Source organism: Pleurotus ostreatus (genome assembly GCF_014466165.1).
Source record: "Pleurotus ostreatus strain PC9 chromosome Unknown scaffold_8, whole genome shotgun sequence".
NCBI classification, from domain to species: domain Eukaryota; kingdom Fungi; phylum Basidiomycota; class Agaricomycetes; order Agaricales; family Pleurotaceae; genus Pleurotus; species Pleurotus ostreatus.
The window spans coordinates 1,938,672-1,961,632 of record NW_023503163.1 but is presented as its reverse complement, the minus strand read 5'-3'; the positions used below and the strand labels follow the sequence as shown (position 1 = coordinate 1,961,632).

Sequence of the window (22,961 nt, the reverse complement as noted above, 5' to 3'; positions counted from 1 at the left end):
TTGTCACCAGGTGATGAAATTTGCTTGATTCCTCCGATGACCACTCATCCTTTGCAATATGTAGTGTGATCGCGTCAGTATGTGTCGTAACGGTGAATCTCACGTACGTATCAACTCCTTGAATAACATACTAACATATCAATAGTTTGCCATCATGCCCACGAATTTCGTATGGTTATCATTTTTCTGGATATTGGGAAAATGTAAGACATCCCGCTAGCGTATGTCTTCGTTGATTAATCCGGACTAGGTTACGTGAATTCATTCTTGGCTGCGTATGTGTGGCAATAGCTACAAAGTGTCATGTACTGACGCGACTGGTGACAAAGTCTCAATAGCCGCGACTACCTACGAGAGAGGGCTATCGGTCACCGGGATGGATCGTTTCTCCAGTTGTCGCAACTACACCGCAGCGTCATATCATACCCAGAATTCTCAACCCCCATGGCTATTATAAAGGTATTCTCAGCTGTGTATTTTCATGCGCAGCATATTTGACTGTTCTCGCAGCCAACACCATTGTCTATCAACGTAACCGTCGAAACGAGTATTGCAGCAAAAGGGGAGCGTAGTGCCGCGGAGGTAAGACTGATCCACCGGAATATGTCTGGGTGATGATCCTTACTTTCAAGGAGCTAACTCCATCGACGTGTATATCGAAGAGTGGATCGCAAGAAGTTGTCTAATCATTCCTTAGTGGAGGGTCTACAGGATATGAATCGTCTGACTTCTGTCCTTAACTTACTTTGTGCTGGTCTTTACCTCTATCGCTACGATAATATGTTGAGTTTGTGAAGCTCCTAAGGGCTCCTGTTGCTCGTCCTGATTGGGTGCTACACGTGATTTCCAGCGCTTGCCAATAACGATCACAACGAAAGAACGTCTTCAGCCTTTCACGGCCTCTCACCACCAATGACAACGAATTTGCGCGACAGCATCCTCGCGGCCCTCGCGAAACTACCTGGAACTCGAGAATTCCATCTTCATGTTCTCGTATCTGCTCCAAGAAAGCATTCGGAGCTGTATCAATTTGCCCAACCCAGGCCACGCACATATTTGCAGGATATTCTGATTCTTTTGTCCGAACAAAAGACCCCCGACTCGCCTCGAATACTGGTCACTGCCGTCGAAGCGTGCGTCTACGTCCTACCGGCGACCTCTTGCGCTCTGTTGTACGTCTCGAAGGTCGACTCTACTGGATTCGCCTCCACGCCATCTCCAACATCGACCCTTGTTCGAACGCTGCTCGTTTACTATGGGAGTCCTACCACTCGGCCGGTGGCAGTTGATCACGTTTGGATCCAGCTCTTCGCGCGCGCGCAGGCCCAGTACTTATTCCCCAATTCCTCAGAAAATCCTGGAAAGCGCCCCCTTGGCGACGCGAAGCTCTGCGCATGGTGGAAACGCGTCCTCACAGATGTGGCGACGGAGCTGAATTCCTTGATAACCCCCCGACCTCTCATTAGGCTCCATTATATCCTCCCAGGGATGAACGAGCTTGAAAGCTTCAATATACTGAAATCGGGTCCCACGTCCCACAACGATACTCACGTTTGGAATTACAATCACCCATACTCACAAACCGAGATCCCCTGCCCCTGCCCCGCACCAGGTGACGCACAGGGGTCAACCAATCTGGGACACTTCATCCCTTACTTCGACGATGACCCCAAGTCTCGGTTCATGGACGAAATCGCGTATATCACTGATAAAGACGGTGTCAAGTCTCCTGTTCGGAAACGGCCGCGTAAATTATCGCACACCCAAACGGATCGCGAAAAGGCTGAAGCGGAGAGGCCGCCTTCTCCCAAAGGCACCCAGGTATCCCCCCTGGGTGAATTGGGAAGGGTGAGCCCTGATGAGTTTTGGGAACGGATGTCTTTCCGTCAAGAATGCGTTGCCGGTGCGGTGACTGGCTTTTTTACGCTTATATTATCCGCACCCTTGCCACCTTCTGACCAGCCAACGTCAAGCCCGTCCCCTCTCGCTCCGCAACCTGGGCAAGTCTCGTCCCAAATTAATAAACGCATCATGACTTCACTTACCTCTGGCGTTGAATTCTCTACGGAAGAGCGAGCAGTACGGGGGACAGAGGCGATAGAGGGAGCGATTAAAGGTTTGTGCGAAGGTTTGAAGACCATTCCAGTGGTGCCAATTTCCACGATCCATGCACCTCGCCCTCTCCGAGCTTCCTCCCCACATGATGTTGGCGGAGGACAAACCCCAGACCCATCACCATATCTCGCACTCCCGCGAACACCTTCACCTAAATTGGTGAACGGCAAACGAGCAGTGCCTGATGTCTCCCCGAATCCATTCCCAGAGCCTGTTGTATCTCTTGAGACCTACCGGTCGCATATCTACGGCTCCGTCTGCGTCAGCAACCCTCCGCTCAAAGAGCCCACGGAGAAAGGCGTGGGTGCAATCAAGGAGAATTCCACTGACAACACGGATGCAAGTGCGCATGTGACTTTGTTGACAGCTCGGAGGAAGAAGAAAAGGGCCTGATGAAAAGCAGAGGTGAGTGCATTGTTCTCATTTTACTTTACACTGTGGGTTTAATCAGGGTATTTTTAAAAGATGGACCATTGGAGAGACGGCCTAAGTAAATGTCAATCGAGAATGTAATTTGGCTTGTGTCCGTGCAATATAAATGCAAGGCTGATGAGGAAAGATATCAAATGATGGAGCTGTGCACGGCATGATGATGGGAGGATTTGAAGTATGTTTCGCAGAGGCACCATTGCAGTGCAGAACTTTGGCGGTATTTTGGTCCTTTTTTCGGTAGATTGCGATAAGCAGTTTCAGAGTGAAAGTGTGATGATCGGACGAAAAATGGTTCTGTTATGGAATTCTGTTAAATTAAAACAGAGTTCCCGGTTTGGCTGATTCTTGGCGCACAAGGACGAAGCAACCATCGCCTTCCCTCTTCGTTGGTTACCTCCCATCGTCGTGAACGACGACGACCACACCGAGTCCGCCGTTCGCCACGACGTCCAGCTTCTCTCCTTCTCACATTACGCTTTCTTCACGCATTTGCCCGCCCTTCGAAATTCTCTGCCGCTTTGCTTCCTAACTTTGCCCTTTCCTCGTTTAACCCTCGTTTTTATTTTCCCATCCCTCCTCCCAACTTACGCAATGTCCTTCCACAACGCCAGCGTCGCCACGCACGCCCCCCAGTCGCTGCCGCCGTTCGCGCAGGCCTTCAGCAACACAAACCTGGGCAATATCTCGTCGGGGGGCAACTCATTGCCTCCGATTCAGTCTAATGCTAACGAAAATAGGCGCGTCGCTTCTCCCTCAAATCGTTCACGCCCCCCGAGCGAGGAGGCCCCTGGCAGTCGAGTAGCTGGCAAGAAACGCGCTAGGGCAGATATCACGTCTCCTGAGCGCGATGACCAACTCTCCGACTCTGAGTGAGTTCCATACTCATCAAATGTCTACTATCAGCTCATTTCGATGTTCACACATAGGCGGCACTCGCCGCATATTGTTCAGATCAAAGAAGAGCAGGAACAAGAATCCTTGCATGCATCTCCGAAGGCTGGTTCTAGGCATCCCCCGGACCCGGCGAACATCCCTCCTCCGTCTTCGCTGCAACCGTCACCGTCGAAAAGGCGCCGAGCAGCGACCCTCAGCGGTGCACCCCATGCGTTGAATCTGAACACTGACTTGCGTCTACATACTGACCAGACCAACTCCACTCCTATCTCACCTGTTGTCAGGGGATTCACCATTCGTGACGACCCCGCTGCCATCGAGCAAGTACGATCATCTATTTCAATCAGCCAGCAACAAAAGGCCCTTATAGAGCAGCGCAGAGGCAGCGTAGCTGGAATTCTGTCACCCGGAACGAGTCGCGGTACACCTCCACAAACGGCTGGAGAAGAGAGGACGGCGCAGAAGTCATCAGTCCCGCAGCGAACGCGACGTAGCCCGAATCCCGTGCTGAACGTCCCCGTCACACGCCGCGCCATCAATCGTCCACCTAGTCCCAACTCCATCGTAGTACCCAGCCAACAACCGCAGCAGGCACCAGGAGTTAATACCCTTGGTCCTCCGCCAATCAGCTTCGCCCGTCGCCGTGCAGGCTTCCTGGGGGGCAAGAGGAAACCCGCTGACATCGTCATCAGTCCCCGAGAAGCACACACTCAGGAGCAGTTTGCTCCTGCTATTCAAAGCGCGCCGCCAATCCCTCAAGCTGGTGGACAAGCAGCATTATATTCTGGGGGATTTCCAATGACACTCCCTCGCTTGCCATCGGTAGCAAGCGGAGGGGATTCTGGGCGAAAAGTTGGAAGTGGAATAGTCCCTCCTACCCCTACGAGGCTCGCCATGCAGCAGCGTATGGCTTCTGGGGCGGGAGCAGCGGCACATCCTATCCCCGCATTCACCGGCCGTTCACCGCCTGTACCCTCAGTTGCTATCTCATCTACCCTGGTACCACCCACACCCAGTGCACTGCAGTATCCCGGATACTCTGGTGACAAGTCAGCCTTTCTTGCTCCATTCGAAATGTTCTATGACGCTCTAAATGATTCCAAGCAGCTGAAGAATTGGTTGGCGGAACAACTAGCCAAATCAAATTCGCTGATGCAAGGGTTAGCGCAGCAGCAGGAAAGGTTAAACGAGACCGTAGAGGCCCTCGTTGAGAGGCGCACCGGAGGCATGAAGAGCGAGATGGCCTCTTTGCGACGACGTGTGGATGAGTTGGAGGACATGTTACGGGACGGTGTACATGATCGTGCCGACACAGGTGACAAAGGTCTTCGCAATGGCGCTGCTACAGAGTCGTATGCCTTCCCTCCGGGGCCTTCTTCCGAACGCGCTCGCCCCGACGCACCAATGCGGAACGTGGAATCGCAAGGTTGGGGCCCGGACAAGGAGCGCGATAGAGATTATCGTGAAGAAATCGAAAGAGGGACAAACTCGCCGGCGTCTTTCGATGCACGCCGCCATTCTACCTCTGCGGCTCGCCTGGATCCTCCCCGATCTCATCACCAGTCTGAGATAGCACCTCCGTCGACATCACCTCAGATGTCGAGATTAGCCGTCCCATCACCTCCACAGGCCTTTCGTGAGGGTCCCGGGCGAGGGCCTTCTCCTCTTGGCAGGGTTTCTAACAGTGCCGGTCAGCGCAACTCTGGCGAACGACCTTCTCTCAATCGACAGCCATCTAGTTCGAGGTTGGGGTCCCATCGCCCCACTTTCCAACAGCCGAGTACGGAACCTACCGCCGAAGGCAGACAAGGTGTCGTTGAGGGTACAAGGAAAGGCGAAAATCGCGATCGTCCTGAATCATCCATGGACGAAACGTGAGACTGGGTCCGACCGCAAAGTTGTTGTATTTTCGGTCCAAAGTTGTATTTTTTATGATTCGCCCTCCATTCTGCTATGTTCGTTTTGCTGTCAGTATCATTCTATCTTTGAAGCACCCTTCACGACTGTCATGTGAGTTCACACATTCTTTTTTTACACCTTCTTCCACTCCCAGAACACAACATGAACACTTCGTGCTCGGATTAGCTCTGTACTCTTTGCTATTTCCAAAATCCGTTGTCGCTTTACTTTCATGGATCTCGCCGGTAGTATATAGTAGTCTTGTATCGTGATGCTATTATTTATCCACTTGTTTCTTGCGTAAATAATGGCAGCCCTTCGCTTCGTTGTTCTTTCTACACCACCGGGGACAGTAAAGAATCCTTCTCACGACTTTCATTTGTTCGATATTTGGCACGAACCCCATCCATGCCACACTCCTTACCCACAATCGCATTATACCAACGTTAACTTCCCACATTCCTTTGCCGCCTCCAAGTCAGATTCGCATCCATGTGTACATTTCCACCTATTCAATCACAGTTACCCTAATTGTATGATACCAAGCGTCCGCCAACATTGAATTAAACTTGTTTCGTCGACCGCTACTGGAGCTTTTAAATCAGCCATGGGCTTGTGCTAGTACCGATGGTGTGGTTCCATTCACGATGTCAAGCCCTCTGATTATCCGATATGATGGCTTGCCTTATAGTCTGTGGAGGTTCGTTGTTTAATTAGGTGCTTTAGCTCTCCACTTTCTACTATTTGTTACCATGACCCTGATGCTCTAGGTGCTATCACAGCCTTGCGATGATTCCCTCTAGGCTGTGACGGAGGGGTCAAACCGAACACACATGTGCTTCGAATTCAAGGCTCTACCTTGATTTTTGGTACGCTAGTTTTCTTCTGGACTAGGATAACCCGACTAATAATTAACCTATAGTAGCACAACAATTTGGGTGTACCAAGTTGACTGTTACGCGTTGTAGGTGGCTATAAATGCGCCGAGGGCATCCGTTTCACGCATCATTTAGCATCTAGCAATCCTTGGTGAGTATACAACAAGTCACAGTGAGCACGCAATTGACACATGGCAATGTGTTTTACCATTAGCCACCGAGTCGACTCAAAGTCCTCGCCATCTGACTCCCAACATGCGCGTCACCTTCTTACTCGCCGCTTTCGCTGCTGTTGCTTTTGCCGCGCCGGCACCGGCACAAGATGTCCAGGACGGCGGCATATCCGCATTGGACGCGGCAAAAGCTATTGGCGGAGCCTGCCTTAATGCACTGAAGTGCTCGATAGTGAAGAAGGTGAAAGGCGCCTAGTCAACGAAGGGGAGATATGCAGGTACCTCATTCAATCGACACACCGTAGAGCGCCGATACAGTAATATACTCTGGGCGAACGTTCGGCCACCAATTGAGTTGAAGTGAATACTCTGGTGCCAAGTCATGCACGAGAGGCTGACGTGTCAGTGATGCCATTATTGCGGTAGGCACACTGTGACAATATTAGCAATCCTCGAGCCTCGGTTGTCATAGCCGAAGGCATGAGATTGAACGGCGACGTAGCCTGGTGCTCACATGCCAGTTGTATGCTTGCATTCCTGGAAGTAATCCTTACCGGTGTCCAAGTGTTGCCTTGGAGACGTGATTTATTTAAAGTTTTTGAAGTATCCAGATTAACACCTATCAACACCCAAAAAACATCTCTCCAGATCAAAGGTAGATCATCTGTACGTGACTGGATGGACGTACTATCCCTTATGGAAAGTAGAGCGAAATACTGGTATACAGGGGTACACAAGGGGCTGACAGGGGCAGCCCAAGCATCCTTCATACATGTCACTATGTGAGAAGGTAGGCGTCATTTTCTGCTTCCGCAGTGAAGGCTGCTTACTGTAGCATGTTCAAGGGGATGGATAAACCCTTTTCACCCATAAACTTGCATCGACAATCGGCAAGATCTTAGCAGCAGCAATAGGCGTGCTACCAAAGAGCAAATCAGTTGAACTTGCAATGCAGTAGAGTTTCTTCCTTTTTGAGAGCAAGCATGAAGCTGTAACAGAAATATACCTGATACGGTAACACGCCGTGCACGGATTGATACTTTCACCCTGGGATCGATGAAAATAATATTCAAGTAAACGGATTATTAATTAATTACTTTCACTTAAAATATCTTACACTGCCACATTCAATACTATGCCCGAAAGTAAGCTTAAAGTCCCAAAGACTTAACAAATTAATATCTGTAATCAATAGTTTTTTTTCTTATACTTACTTGTTGCTAACTTTTAGAATATTTTCGGGTGAAGTTGTAAGGGCAACCTCAAGATGGCCGCACAGCGCGAGCCTAGCAGAGGGAGAATCCAAAGATAATGAATAAGACTAACTACAATACATGAGAGGGCTGCTCACCTAGCAGAGGGAGAATCCAAAGAGAACAGGATAAGGATTCTCCATGCTAGGAGGCGAAGTATATACTGTAGTAGCGTGAGAGGAATGCAGGATAACTGTACAGTACACCAGCCACAAGTCCGAGCGAATATCACAAGGTACAAGGAAACATGTGATAATGAAGTGGAGGGTAAATGCACAGGAGTCGTGCCAGCGACTTGGGGAAGTAAGGGCGAAGGGTAACGAAGTGGGGGAAGAGGATAAAGGTAACCCGGACGAGCCCCGAAGAGTATAGACGAGTCCGAGCGAGTCCGAAGTGTCCGAAGCGAGTCCGAGCGAGTCCGAAGTGTCCGAAGCGAGTCCGAGCGAGTCCGAAGTGCGGGAAGACTCCGGAGTCACCGGACGTGGCTCAGATGCGGAAGGAGTGGGCAGAAAGGAAGTGGAAAGGAAAGGGAGTGAAAAGGAACAAAGGGGAACAAAGGAAATGTAGGTAAAAGTCCATGGGATGAAGGAAAGGAGAGAAAATAGGAGTGTCCCCTTACATCACCCCCCCTTCAAGGTTGCGGCGACCCGACGCGAAGATTCCTGCCTGCCACGCCATGAATTCACCAACCCCGAAACTCCGGACTGCTGCGAGAAGATGTCGAAGTACGATTGCACAGAGCCCGGAGCCTTCCAACTGCGCCAACGCTCCCAGGACTGGTCCAGTGCTGTAGGAGTCATCCGGAGCGGTGCAGGGGTCGTCGGAGTCATCGGACTCGTCCGGAGTAAGCACACTGCATCCGGATGACGATCATGGAAGTCCTTGACCTTCTGGGCAGCGTGCCGGAGGTTGCTCACAGGCTCCCAGGAGTCGTGCTCAATGCCATAGCCTCGCCAGCGTACCAGATACTTCAGGACCCAACCAAACCGTCTGCTGTTCCAGACCTCTTCTACCTCATGCTCTTCTTCTCCATCAATGAGCTGCAGAGGTGGCGGAGCAACAGGGTGTCTACCCGGAATGGGGTCCGGGACGAAGGGAGAGAGTTTGACCACGGGGAAGACGGAGTGGAGATGTAAGGGGACACTCCTATTTTCTCCTATTCTCCTGTCCCCCTCCCTTCCTCCTCATTCCTTTCCCCCTTCCTTCATTCCACGGACTCTTACATACATCCCCTTTGTCCCCTTTCCTTTCCACTTCCTTTCCACTCACTCCTTTCACATCCGAGCTTCGTCCGGTGACTCTGAAGTCTTCCCGCACTTCGGACTTGCTCGGACGCTTCGGACTTGCTCGGACTCGTAGATACACTTCGGGGCTCGTCTGGGCTACCTCTATCCTCCTTTCCCACTTCATTACTCCTTGTCCCCACCAGGTCGCCGGCACGACTCCTGTACATTCCCCTTCCACTTCATTATCACATGTTTCCTTGTACCTTGTGATATTCGCTCGGACTTGTGGCTGGTGTACTGTACAGTTATCCTGCATTCCTCTCACGCTACTACAGTATATACTTCGCCTCCTAGCATGGAGAATCCTTATCCTGTTCTCTTTGGATTCTCCCTCTGCTAGGTGAGCAGCTCTCTCATGTATTGTAGTTAGTCTTATTCATTCTCTTTGGATTCTCCCTCTACTAGGCTTGCGCTGTGCGGCCATCTTGAGGTTGCCCTTACAGCAGTGTTGCACAATCAGGACGAATTACCCCTGTCATTCCCCTGTGCGACCTTGTGTGACGCGACACTTCCCTTACTGGTTGTCTCTTGCCACAGAAGCCCTCATTGTTCGAGGGCTAGAAAGACATCTGAAACAGCGACAACATTGAGACTCAACAGTGTTTCTTTGCATGAGATAGTGATCGACTTTTAGCTGGATAAAATGCTCTGGGCTTGTCAGAGGAGAGATGTGTTGAATTTTCGTAGAAAAATAGATTCGCAAGCCTTGAGTTTGAACGTTTGAACGTTTCAAGGGATCATCAATCCTCGATCAGCACTTTCCCACGATCTAACTACGTACAACCGTGGTTAAACCAACGTCAACACTCTTCTTTAGATATTTTTCTCAGTACGAATTACGAATGGAGGGGTTGATAACGCGGTACGTTCATGCGTCACAGTGGTAGTCTGAAGCAAAGGCAGAGCAAAGGAGGCCCTCGTTCCACAGCTGTAATTCGCAAGTCTCTGCTACTTAGACGAATTGTCTAGTGGAGTCATCATCTCAACTTTCTTGGACTTTCAGATCTCAGCTCTTGAATTGATGATCCCGCTGGCATGTTTTTTATCATCAGCCCGAGATTTTCGCTTTCAATGAATGTTCCTCCTATTCTACATTCTATCCGTTTCTGGCATGCAGTGCTGCGGGTTGCGACAACAGGCATGGTCATTTCCATGATTATATCATTCGATATTGAAGCTTGACTTCTGAGACTCGCCGAATAAACACTTCCATCGATTGGATCTCAGGTTTTCAACCTCGGTGAACAATCTCGGTGATTCTGATTGACGATCCCTAAATGAACCTAGAATCTTAACATTTTCTATCTGGGTTTTACGTTCGTATTGTATTTGAGCTTATACACGTTAGGTTGGCCATTGTAGATTGTTCATTTCTTATTTTGATATACACGACAAAAGGTTGACACTTTAAGACCATGTACATCCCAACGATACGACCTTTCTGTGCATGCCACTGGTTGGTACGCACCGGAGCTCAAAGCGATATTTACTGGTCGAGTTCGTGGGGCGGCTTCTGAAGTATGAATATACGACCATTCAACAATCTTGCCACTGTAAACCATGTGCCGGTGGAGTTTTTGCCTAGGGGAAGACAAGGAAGCGATGGACGCGACAGCGGAGAGGGGAGGCGGGAAGAGGATCGTTCGAAATCACTTTACCAGGCTAACTGGGCATACAAGCACCAAACATGAGATCCTTCAACCAAGTCTCAATTCGTTCCAGGTGCCTCCTGCAAGACTTTCTTGTTAGTACAAACGGGGATACCGCGTGTCCAAAACGGTCGTTTGGTGGATTCATCTATGTACATATTGGTCGCATATTTGAAGGATATCCCGTTGTCTACTTTCCAAGGTGAACTCTGCCACGAATTCGCCTAATGGAAACTCATCGACAACGGAAAACGGCTCTAGAAGTGTGGATGACGGACTTAGTTCCTAGGAGCCTTGTGTTGGCTAGCCATCACTGCACTGGCAAACTTGCTGCGAGATCGAATGGATGGCCCAAAGAAATACAATACCTGCGAAGCAATATCCGCATCGGCCCACAACGAGTAAGCATACCATAGGTGGCGGGCAGAAGGTTACGTACATATGGTATTGGTAGTAACAACACAGCGGCGAAGGCGAGCAAGGTATTTGCCCATTTGAACGTAAGCGCCGTCAGCAATGGCTGGATGAAGAGCGGAAAGGCCATTCCCAGTAAATTACCTGTATTTGGATCGCTGGGTTATTAGACTGAACAGGACGTAGATTTAGGTGAAAACAACGACAAAGAGATGGGCGTACGGAATAGGCTCTGGGCAGCTAGCGCAGAGGATGCAAATGGACCATAACTAGGGTGCATGCACATCAGTACATGCCACTACCTTTGCACTGATGCGAAAGACATACCAGTCAGCGAGGTAGGTGAACACCGAGTGGTAAATCAAGAACGATGCCCATCCAAAGATCTAGATGTGCGTGTACATCCAGAGATCAGTCGGCTAAATTTGCGTTCGGAAGGGGAGGCACATACCACGATGCCAATAATCAAACCAATCCAATGCACCCGCGTGAAAGAGCACCAGGCGTATATGAAGATGCCTGCCGGGAACAAAATCGCGGCGAAACACGCTGTGTACAATCGGGCCTCCATATCTCGCTTTGGATAATATTTCCTATACGAACAAGAGCGAGTTTAACTAGTCAGCAATAGATGTACAAAGCTAGATGAAAGACATACTTATAAAGTTGCTCCTGGTATTGAACCGTTATGAAGCCGAAGAGAGTCCCGATGCTACGATGGTCGAAGAGAAACAAATATCGTGAACATCGTGAGGAGGAAGCACATAGCATGACGCACACCATGCTGACGAACGCTGTCCCTATCTGCCCTTGATTAAAGTTATGGAGTGTCTTGAAGACAGTACCCATGGATCTAGGCGGGAGGCAGGTTATTAATTATCACAGCAAACGTACAATACGGGTGTCCACATACTCGATGACACCGTAGATGATACCCCAAGAAAAGCCGATCCACAACTACGCGGAGTAGGATTCAGGGTAAGTCAAAGAATTATCACCGATAGATCAAGAGCAATTTACACTGAACGCTATCACAATCGGCTCCGTGAACAACAAATCTGCAACGCCTTCGTAAATAGCAACAGGCATAGATGTAAGAAAGTACACCCACAAATGGGCCGGGTGCAGGAAACCCAAATCAGCTGCCCCAATCGTGGTCGATCGACTTTTGCACGAATTCTGTTGTAATCCGGATCGCCATTTTTCTTGGCCTCTTTGCGCGCCTTCGATGCGAGGCGATTGATGAGGATGGCAGATCGTGTCTCAGTAAGAACGAACGGTAGGATCAGAGTATACGCGACGCTGTACCTACACAGATGGAAATGATCAGCCTCGTGGACGACACAACAGAAGGCAAACACCGACATTAACTGTATCCATTGAATCCATCTCCAGTCAAGATGCGGATTCATTTCAATCCAGCCGGCAAGAATTGGACCGACGCCGGTACCTCCTACGGCGGCGGCAGAGAACAAAGCCATGGGCAGGCCACGTCTGTAAACAAAGTCAAACCCGGAAAATGCGAAAGCACCGAAATTCACGCACTCATGCGGGGCCCAAATATCGGCAATCGTGCCACCGACCATGGTAGCGCCAGTGGACCCAAACGCGCCTAACAAGAACCGCATAACTATGACGGATTGGATATTCTTCGCTCTGCCAAGGTCGGCGTAAGAGGCGGTAAGCGCTCTGTTGAAATGAGGGCCTACAGAGCTGTGCCTAGAAACATGGCACAAAATCCCACAGCGCTACCGACGTACAAGGGCATTCGGCCAAATTCTTCGCTCCATGAAGCTGTCACAAGAGGGACAACGCCGAAGCCAAGGGGATAGACCGCGAGGCCTACTGCTGCTTGAAACTCCGTGCAATTTAAATCGCGAAGCATTGACGGAACCCCCATATTATAAGCTCCCGCCGCGGAGGCTGGAACATTCGGATGTTACGACGATCGCTACCACAACTATGTCGCGACTTACATGCGAGAATAGTGGACATCGAGGCGACGAGTGTAATGGCCCATTTTCTGCGACGCGTGAAATTCATTGGATTGCGAGGGTCGTCTTCTTCGAAGTCGATCTAAGGAGGAGGAAGGTTATTAGATAGCATTGTCGGGAAGCAGCAATCACTCATACATATCGGTATCCAGGATGTTCTACACTGACGGTAGCTCCCTTCTCTACATCAAGGATGTCCTTGCTAGTGCCGACCGTCGACGACGGCGATGCAGCACTTTTCGTACCGTCGGCGGAGATTTGTACTTGTACGGTATTGTCGTCAATACTCGCTTCCCCCTCTACTGAATCAGAAGGTTGGTCTACGACTTGCGCATGGTGCCGCAAACCTGCCAGGTGTGGGACGTGATCCATATCCAATGCTTGGTTCAAAGTGGGGATGAAGCTAACGTTCAGCGGGAACAAAATGGTGGTATATCAGCCACCTGTGGTAGGAGCAGGATCAAAGAAGAGCCGCGGGCTGAGCGTTGGTACCAGCTACAGCGAGGGATGAACACAACGAAGGTGGACCGAAGTCAAGCAGAGAAGCAACGCCCACTGGTCCGGTAAAACCTTCGCGAGGCAGCTGAGAAGTCCAAGGTGAACATCCACGCGGCTCTGGGAGTTTATGAGTGCGATAGCGACAGCGTAGAAGATCCCCAGAGTAAAGGAGGAATTACAGGCCGATGCCAAGAGAATCGTGCTGCAGGATACGCGAGAGACGGACCAGGTGATAAAGGCCGCGGCAGCAAGGGGAGCGAGAGAAGTAATGGAGGTAGGACTTGAGGCCGTGGGGGATCATCGGATGGGTGGTGGCCCATGTGAGGGAGATGGCGGAGGAGATCAAGCATGGCATCGCAGGGGTGGGTGGTAGGAACGGGGGACAGATAGGAGTGACATACACGGATGCGACGAAGATGGGACAGGCGATCTGGTGTTTGGTGACTTTAGTCCCTGGTCCCGCCACAGAAAATGTTATGATGGATTGCAAACCTTTTGAGTAACATGTAAAGAGTGGACTTTACATGCTTGCTCCCAGGATACATAAAGCTCGCCCTCGGTCGAACCATTGTTTGCAAGAGGGTGTCACTGAAATAAAATAATGACCGACGGATGATTTTTCTATCAAGACAATGTTGCTCGAACCGACCGGTGTAGGAGAAGGATTCCATATTGGGGAATTCCATCACGTGGAGAAGGCCACAAATTCCAACTCAGCGATGTTCCCGCCTACTACGTACAACCGAACCACTTTGTCGCCGCTCAAACACCCCCGTCGCACATCCCAGTTTCTGGAGCGGTGAGCCATGAGGCCTTGAGGATGCTCACTTCCTTTGGTCAGACAATACCCATCCCATCAACATCCCATACATCTGCATTCCATAACCGGAACCCCTCCTGACTTTCTATCTCTCCTCCAGTTCAATCTCGCAGCTGATATACTCTCTCAATGATTGGTGAAATAACGCACCTGCTTCTTTTTATTCATTCATTCATATGGCGTATTGACATTAACATTAAGTCTGGCGTGCGAAGCAACATCTCTTTGTGGACAGTCTATCGTCTAGATCTGTCATTCGTTCCCAAACTAGTCATTCTTGTGGGCTACGGACACGTACTCACTCGCCAGTGCTCGTGTCACGCTCACGCTCGCTTTCGCGTTGAGAACGGTCGCTTGTCCGTCATCCAGCCACTCGGACTGATCTGCATGCACCATTTGTCGGGGCCAGTGTTTCACAGCATACAAGGACGGGGGGGACCACATGCGTCTTGTGCCCCTGCTGGCCTTGGTGGGCTCTCAGGTCTATGCTGATCTACTACTACTTATGTCGCTCGTTCATCCTAACCTAATCTTCTACCAAATCAGTCTGCGCCCCCGGCATCATCCCGCCGCAATCGCGACTCAATCTGTGGGGACTAGTGAGTCAGCTCGGCTAGCGCGTGCACCAACTACCCACCTAGACACGGCGCACTAATCCTTTGTCCGCGATCGCGATGACCTACAGGATTGGACGTGAAACCTGCCTGCGAGTCCACCGCACGCGCCATCTTGCGCCGTTGTCCATCGCTGCCTCGACGAATCTGTAACTCTTCGATAATAGCTCGTGTCAGTTCACTGTGTCAGCAAAGTAGCTTGCCCTGGTCTGGTCGCCAGTTGAGTCGGACTCGTAATGGAGCTGTGCTGTGCTGGTGCGGAATTCGAGCACGAAGAACTGTCAACGGTCGATATCGACAAGATCTAGCCACCGGTAACTGTATCAATTATACACCATCACTGTTCCTCACCGTTGTCGACGCTTGAATCCGCGATCACAACATTTCCGGCAGCGTGAATCATGATGCATGATGCATGAGTGCCGACGTATGTGATTCGTCAACACTGCGGAAGGTTGTATGAGAATCACTGCGTTATTTGAATACAAGGCGAACTCGTCACGAACCAAGTTTTGCCTTGCGCCTTTAGGGGCTTGCTGATGACTAGGGCCACAACGGTTGGGTTGATACGAGAAAAAGAAGATGACTGTGTAGGCCTTTCCAAAAAAGGCCATCACGGAGGCCCAAGTTGTCGTGGGGAAGAAGAAGCGACAGGTCGACAGCGAATATTGTAACCTCGACACCGGCTACGACACCCACAGCGAAGTCGGCACCTAACTTAGCAAATGTATCGTAAATGGGTCACAAGGCTGCCTCGTATGCTCCCTGTACAGCCTCGGTACAGCCACAACAAAAACCTCTACCTCTTGCCCCAACGCCGATAAATCAAAATGTTTATCACTTATGGTAGCTTTGCTGTGTTTGCAGGCGGAGACGATGCATACCCTATACCTTTTACTTCCTATCGTGCGTGAATCACGATTGCAAGCTTCCTCATTCAATACATCGTTGGATTGGGCTTTACACTTCCGAGTTGGCTTGACAGTTGCGCCTCGACTCATTTCTCCAGAGCGAAGTGACTTCTTTGAATTGTATCCTATTGCACCCCGATGTTTCCTGGGACATCCATCTTCGCAGTTGACACAGGGAAAATCAAGATATAATGTCGGAAAAGTTTATCATCCTCAACGATGCGCTATCCCGACCTCTTCTATCCATTCCGTCCCCCCTCTCCTCTCCGTTGCTGTATAACCTTCCGCACCGATTTCGCAGTCGCCATTAATGAACAAGATTAGTCCGTCTGGCGGCTTGATCATATCAGTCTAAGATAACGAAATAGCAACCATAGTCGGAACAGTATGACTTTACCTGAAACCAGAAGGGGTCCAGTCGTTCAGCAGGAGCCAGTACTAGTGTTGTTATTTGATAGCCGGCTAAACGATAAGGATGCGAGTTCCAAAGCGTGGCCTTTGCATGTGTGCAAACAAGACCACGTGGACTAGGGGGCGCGGCAAGAGCGCGAACAGAGCGTCGTGTTGGAAGACTTACAGATTCTTCATTCAGGCATCTACTGCATCTACGCATAGCCATTCCTCAGATATAACGCAGGCAAAAAGGTTGGAATGAAATGGTCGATCAAGGAGAGAAGGTGAGAGTTGACAATCTGGTCAGCACCTGCACCCTCCAAGACAATTAGATCTAGATGGGTCAAATGTACGAGAGCTTGAGGGAGCGGGCTGCCCAGATTTTAAGGAAATAGGGTCGGGGGACAGGCGGCGCAGAGCATTGTGGTCGTCTCTCAATTCCAAACCAGACTACCTGATACTCGTTATCTTTGGTAAGTCGAAGCTAGAACAGAGGGGGGCATATGCGTGGTGGGCATCTTGGGTTGCTTGGGAAGATCAGTGGAGTTGTGGGCCTGCCATCATATTGCCTGAGTACCAGCACACGCATGTATCGGCGCACGCTGATGGTGCATATCCCGGAAGTGCTTGTGCTGGGCAGGTTGGGCCGGGAGAGTTTGAAGTGGACGGTGAATACGAATAGGGCAGCGTCAATACGGTGCGCCGAGAAGATGAGGGTGAAGATGTACTGAAGTGGAGTTGTTGCCCACGGGAGGATAAGGAATCAATCTGCTTCAAGCGTCTCCTGCATTCTGACGAGCACAAACGGGGATACTGCTTCTCATCTATGAAGATGGTTGGGCGGATTCACCTATATACAAATTGGTCGCGTATTTGAAAGAAACCCCGTTGTCCACTTTCTAACGTGGGTTTCTGATGCGAGGTCGCCTCATGAAAGCTCATCAACAACGGGGAGTGGCCCTAGAAGTATGGTGATAGACTTATTTCCTAGGAGCCTTGTGTTGGCTGGCCATAACCGCACTGGCAAACTTGCTGCGCGACCGAATGGATGGACCATAGAAACACAGTACCTGGTAAGCAAATCCGCCCATGACAACAATTAAGCATACCACGGGTGACGGGAAGATGAGGTGTTACTTACGTATGGTATTGGTAGTAACAACACGGCCACGAAGGCGAACAAGGTATTCGCCCACTTGAACGTCAGAGCCTTCAGCAATTGCTGGATGAAGAGTGGAAAGGCCATTCCCATTATATTACCTGTATATAGGTGGCTAAATCATCAGACTGAACAGAGCGTAGATCTGGGTTTGGGAAACAAGCAACGATGGAGAGATGGGCGTACGGAATAAGCTCTGCGCAGCCAGCGCAGACGATGCAAATGGGCCGTAGCTGTGGTGGATGCACATCAGTGAAAGTCACTTTTGCACGGATGCGAAGGACATACCAGTCAGCGAGGTAGGTGAACACCGAGTGGTAAATCAGGAATGACGCCCATTCAAAGATCTAGATGTGCGTACATATCCAGAAATCAGTTGACTATAACTTCGCAATAAAAGGGAAGGTGCATACCACGATACCAATGATCAACCCAATCCAGTGCACCCATGGGAAAGAGCACCACGCGTATATAAAAGTGCCCGCCGGGAGCAAGATTGCTGCGAAACATGCTGTATAAAGTCGAGCCTCCATATCTTGTTTCGGATAATGTTTCCTATTTGAACGTGGTCGAAATCACCCTAGCGTGAAGCGAGATAGATGGAAAACATACTTATAAAGTCGCTCCTGATACCGAATTGTTATAAAGCCGAAGAGTGTCCCGATGCTATGATACGTGGTAAGAAAGCCATCATGTTAGCATTGGGAGGAGGAGGCGAGTAGTATGACGCACACCATGCTGACGAACGTTGTCCCAATCTGCCCTTGATTAAAGTTATGAAGCGTCTTGAAGACAGTACCCATGGATCTATGCAGGGAACAGGTTATTGATTAGCACAGCAAACACACAATACGGGCCTCCACTCACTCGATTACGCCATAGATAATACCCCAAGCAAAGCCAATCCACAACTACATCAAGTGGCATTCAGGGTGAGTACAGAAATTTTAAACGATAGGTCAAGGGCTACTCACACTAAAGGCCATCACAATTGGCTCCGTGAACAGCAAATCTGTAACCACCACCTGAGTAAATACCACAGGGGTAGGACACATCAAGGACACATACATATGGGCCTGGTGCAGGAAACCCAAATTAGCTGCCCCAATCGTGGACGATCGACCTTCGCACGGATTCTGTGGTAGTCTGGATCCCCATTTTTCTTGGCTTCTTTGCGCTTCTTCGATGCGAGGCGGTTGAGGAGGATGACAGATCGCGTCTCGGTAACAACGAACGGTAGGATGAGAGTATAAGCCCCGCTGTAGCTATACAAGCGCAATTGATCAGCTTCGTGGATGTTCGCAGCGAAAGGCAAACACCTACATCAACTGTACCCACTGAATCCATCTCCAGTCAAGATGCGGATTCATTTCAATCCAGCCGGCAAAAATAGGACCAACGCCAGTTCCTCCTACGGCGGCGGCAGAGAACAAAGCCATGGGCAGACCACGTCTAGAAAAAAGTCAAATCCGGAAAATTGGGAAAGCATCGAAACCCACACACTCATGCGGAGCCCAAACGTCGGCAATCGTGCCACCGACCATGGTAGCACCCGTCGACCCAAACGCGCCTAGCAAGAACCTCATAACTATGACGGTTTGGATATTCTTCGCTCTGCCAAGGCTGGCGTAAGAAGCGGAGAGCACTATGTTGAAATGATGGCTTACAGGGCTGTACCCAGCAACATAGCACAAAATCCCACTGCGCTACCCATGTACAAGGGCATTCGGCCAAATTCTTCGCTCCATGAAGCTGTCACAAGCGGGACGATGCCGAAGCCAAGGGGATAGACCGCGAGACCTACTGTTGCTTGAAAATCCGTGCAATTTAAATCGCGAAGCATTGACGGAAACCCCATATTGTAAGCTCCAGCCGCAGAGGCTGAACATAGTGTTACGACGGTCATTACCACAGCTAGGTCTAGGTGTCGGGACTTACATGCGAGGATGGTGAACGTCGAGGCCACGAGTGTAATGGCCCATTTTCTGCGACGCGTGAAGTTCATTGGATTGCGAGGGTCGTCTTCTTCAAAATCGATCTAAGGAGGAAGGTTATTAGATAGCATTGTCGGAAGGCAGTAATCGCTCGTACATATCGGTACTCAGTAGATTCTACACTGGTTGTAGCTCCCTTCTCTACATCAAGGATATTCTTGCTGGTGCCGACCGTCGACGACGGGGATGCAGAATTTTTTGTACCGTCCGAGGAGATTTGTACGTCAATACTCGCTTCTCCATCTACTAAATCAGAAGGTTGGTCTACGATTTGGGCATGACCATGCCATGAACCTGCCAGGTGTGGGACGTGATCCATATCCAATGCTTGGTTCAAAGTGGGGATGAAGCTAACGTTCAGCTACATCAAAATGGTATTTCAGTCATCTGTGGTCGGGCAGGATTAAAGATGAGCCGCAGGCTGAGTGTTGGTTTGTCATCGATTCCGGGGCGATGGCAAGACCGATATGCGTGCTTCGAGTCCATCGTACGATGGTATTTACCCAATAGATGCCATTAGCATCGTGTACGGGACCTGAGTATTGACGCAGTGTCCAGATGTAATGCAAGTTTCCAGTGAAGTCGACAGTGAATTGATTTTATCACGTGACCGCTTGGCTGCGACTCTGGCGACTGATCGAATTCGTTGTAACTTCTAAGTTCTCATTTAGTGGTAAGTGCATAATTCTATTATGACCCACTCACGTTTCGCCAAATTTTACTTATATCTGACAATAAACAGTAGGCGGTTGGGGGAGCTATTTGATTGCATCCTCTCCATAGGTCAAGCAAACGCGCCTATCGAAGCTCAACCGATGAACTAGCGAATAGCAAATTTGCGAACGTCAGCTGGATCCCGCTACGATGGACCATAAGAGTAAAGCGGTTGCGGGGCGCGCCTGGTCAGGTCAAGGACGCGTAAGACTAGGACGAGAACCTGGATGTCGGCGTACAAGCTTGACGTGATAAAACCAAACTTGCTGTGGAGGTGGACCCGAACAAGCAAAAAAAATGACAGAAAGAGATTGAGTTCTACGGAGGCTAATCCTTTATTGGTCAAAGTTACTCACTGAGGATGGCGCGTATAAAGCGCGACGGAAACATATCCTTCTGCCGCACCATTGGTCCCTTCTCAGCAGACCCAAGATGCACGCCGGCCCATGGTTGGTTGTGACCACTTTCCTTTTAACCCATGTCGTCGTTGCCAATCCTCTACGGAGGGCGCCCCCTGTCGTTACTCTCGATTCAGCCACAGTCACTGGGACCCAATTTGGGAGGGTGAACAGGTACCTGGGAATTCCATTTGCTCAATCACCGTAGGTCCCACAAGACTGTTCATTACTCGCCGACTGGATTTCGTTTCTGTCTTACAGAGTTGGGGACCTGAGGTTCAGACGACCTGAACCTATCGCCCCGTATACGGAATCATTTTCCGCCCTGACATACGGGAAGGCTTGCCCTCAGCAAGATGTGCAGCTTTCGCTTCCTGGGATCTTGGGCTTGGCCGACAGTACAACGGACTTTCTGACCAACACAGCTTGGGGAGTTGCCCTCCCGGACGGCGAAGATTGTAAGCTACAGTACTCTTCCTGTGAAAAGTGGTTGATAGAGGACTCCTAACTAGGCCTCACTATCAATGTCGTGACACCAGCATCTGCAACACCTGCGTTGAATCTGCCTGTTATTGTCGTGAGTTCAATCCCGTTGCTCATGCGATCATCGAAGGTAACCGCTTGTCCCCCTTTAGTGGATCTACGGTGGTAAGTGCATCTCGTGACCGCGTTTTCGAGCTAGTGCTTGACATTGACAAGGTGGTTTCCAAATTGGGAGCTCCTCCTTGTAAGACTCAATCGTTCTCTTTCAAAGAGCGATCTGACTGAGTACTTGCATCGACCTAGATACGATGGCGGATCGGTTGTTGAAAAGTCGATCTCAATGGGAGAGCCCGTAATCTTCGTTAGTATGAATTATCGTTTGAGCGGTATGTTCGCATTCTTTGGTTTCGTTCATAGTGGTTGAGAGCTTCGATCCGTCTAGCTTTCGGCTTTCTAGCAAGTCAAGAAGTCAAAGATGCTGGCGTGGCGAACCTTGGTCTGCATGATCGTGAGTTTAGTCCTATTACAACTGTCGGATATTGTAGTGACGAAGATGATATTTAGAACGCGAAGCGCTTCGATGGGTCCAGAAATACATACATAAGTAAGGTGGCGTCGTCGACGTTCCAGCAGAACAGTGCTCAAATTTTGATAGCTTTGGCGGCGACCCCACGAAAGTGACTATGTGAGTCTACAACTTTCTGCACGAACTGTAGCTAATTCATCCGTCCATCGTAGTTGGGGTGAAAGTGCCGGCGCCGTCTCGGTCTCTATGCACATGGTAGCAAACGATGGGGACACCGAGGGACTGTACCGCGCTGCAGTCATGCAATCTGGAACACCCGTTCCAGTTGGCGATGTGACCAAAGCTCAAGTTCACTACAACAATATCGTAGAAAATACCGGATGCTCCGGCGAAAGCGACACCCTAGCGTGCTTGCGAACCCTGGATTACGAGGTCTTGAAGGGCGCCGTGGATCAAACGCCGTCTATAACTGGGTACAATGTTCGTCGACTCCCATTGATTTTCTAGGAATGATTCACTTATTTGCTTCTTAGACGTTAGTGTTGCCCTGGTTGCCGCGCACCGACGGTACCTTCATCAGGGAGGATGGGCAGCGACTCGTCCAACAGGGCAAGATCGCAAATGTTCCCTACATCGTCGGTGACTGCGATGACGAGGGAACACTGTTCGCCTTGATTCTAAACAACCTCACGTTAGTCCTTATGTCACTCACTTGAACGAGGCTAACTTTATGATATGGTTAGAACCACCTCTGACGTCCGGGGGTACCTCAAGGACGTCTGGATCCCAGACGCCACTCCCGCCGAATTGGACCAGATCTTAGCTCTCTACCCGGCCGATATCACGAAGGGGTCACCTTTCGACACCCAGATTTTCAATGCGTTGACACCCCAATTCAAGCGGGTTGCTGCGCTTTTGGGAGATGCGGCGTTCCAAGCTCCTAGGCGGATGTTCTTGGACCACAGCGCAGATACGCAGAATACTTGGTCGTTCCGTATGTACACTCCGCGATGATTGAAACACGCACTGCACTCCCCGCAAAAGTGAGCAAGCGCCTGAAAGCGACTCCCTTCCTCGGCTCGGTAAATCCCTTCCTCGATCTTCCACGTCCCCTCGACAGGTTTGCTGACGTCTCCTAATCCCTCTGTAGTTCCATGCATCCGATCTACTCAACTCCTTTGGAAGTGGCGATCTTGCAGAATATATTATCCATTTTACAAACGCTCTCGACCCCAACGGCAATGGCATTACCAGTTGGCCGAAATACACCGCAGACACTCGAAAGCTGATGACCTTCCAGGACCAGCTCTTGCAGCCGCGAATCATCACTCAGGACAACTACAGACAAGAAGCGATCGCATTTCTTACCGCCGTCATGCTAGCGCACCCCATTTAAAAGTAATATCTAGTTCACTACTTGGTCGTTCTATCTCCTATGCACTACCACTATACTTCGTAATCCTC

General features: G+C 50.1%; 5 protein-coding genes across 5 annotated transcripts; 3 read left to right on the top strand and 2 right to left on the bottom strand.

Moving 5' to 3' along the window:
* Positions 1–912: 912 nt before the first annotated feature.
* PC9H_010973 (uncharacterized protein) lies at positions 913–2,508 on the top strand (the record flags this gene model as incomplete). Its single annotated transcript, XM_036780463.1, has 1 exon — positions 913–2,508. The coding sequence occupies one exon, from the start codon at positions 913–915 to the stop codon at positions 2,506–2,508; it is 1,596 nt and encodes a 531-aa protein (XP_036627846.1).
* A 630-nt stretch (positions 2,509–3,138) lies between these two features.
* PC9H_010972 (uncharacterized protein) lies at positions 3,139–5,319 on the top strand (the record flags this gene model as incomplete). The annotated part of the gene is made up of 2 exons (XM_036780462.1): positions 3,139–3,416; positions 3,474–5,319. The coding sequence occupies 2 exons, from the start codon at positions 3,139–3,141 to the stop codon at positions 5,317–5,319; spliced, it is 2,124 nt and encodes a 707-aa protein (XP_036627845.1).
* A 5,538-nt stretch (positions 5,320–10,857) lies between these two features.
* Positions 10,858–13,359, bottom strand: PC9H_010971 (uncharacterized protein; the record flags this gene model as incomplete). Its single annotated transcript, XM_036780461.1, has 15 exons — positions 10,858–10,947; positions 11,019–11,137; positions 11,216–11,262; positions 11,321–11,379; positions 11,445–11,586; positions 11,652–11,705; positions 11,772–11,846; positions 11,907–11,950; positions 12,014–12,051; positions 12,105–12,301; positions 12,359–12,487; positions 12,539–12,649; positions 12,703–12,916; positions 12,970–13,069; positions 13,126–13,359. The coding sequence occupies 15 exons, from the start codon at positions 13,357–13,359 to the stop codon at positions 10,858–10,860; spliced, it is 1,653 nt and encodes a 550-aa protein (XP_036627844.1).
* A 4,138-nt stretch (positions 13,360–17,497) lies between these two features.
* Positions 17,498–19,695, bottom strand: PC9H_010970 (uncharacterized protein; the record flags this gene model as incomplete). The annotated part of the gene is made up of 13 exons (XM_036780460.1): positions 17,498–17,615; positions 17,671–17,729; positions 17,796–17,937; positions 17,995–18,048; positions 18,115–18,189; positions 18,250–18,293; positions 18,357–18,394; positions 18,451–18,647; positions 18,706–18,834; positions 18,886–18,996; positions 19,050–19,263; positions 19,321–19,420; positions 19,474–19,695. The coding sequence occupies 13 exons, from the start codon at positions 19,693–19,695 to the stop codon at positions 17,498–17,500; spliced, it is 1,503 nt and encodes a 500-aa protein (XP_036627843.1).
* Positions 19,696–20,522: 827 nt separating this feature from the next.
* PC9H_010969 (uncharacterized protein) lies at positions 20,523–22,893 on the top strand (the record flags this gene model as incomplete). The annotated part of the gene is made up of 14 exons (XM_036780459.1): positions 20,523–20,662; positions 20,750–20,946; positions 21,001–21,065; positions 21,124–21,136; positions 21,188–21,215; positions 21,275–21,357; positions 21,414–21,479; positions 21,536–21,575; positions 21,627–21,656; positions 21,710–21,977; positions 22,031–22,188; positions 22,241–22,491; positions 22,542–22,579; positions 22,648–22,893. The coding sequence occupies 14 exons, from the start codon at positions 20,523–20,525 to the stop codon at positions 22,891–22,893; spliced, it is 1,623 nt and encodes a 540-aa protein (XP_036627842.1).
* Positions 22,894–22,961: the final 68 nt, after the last annotated feature.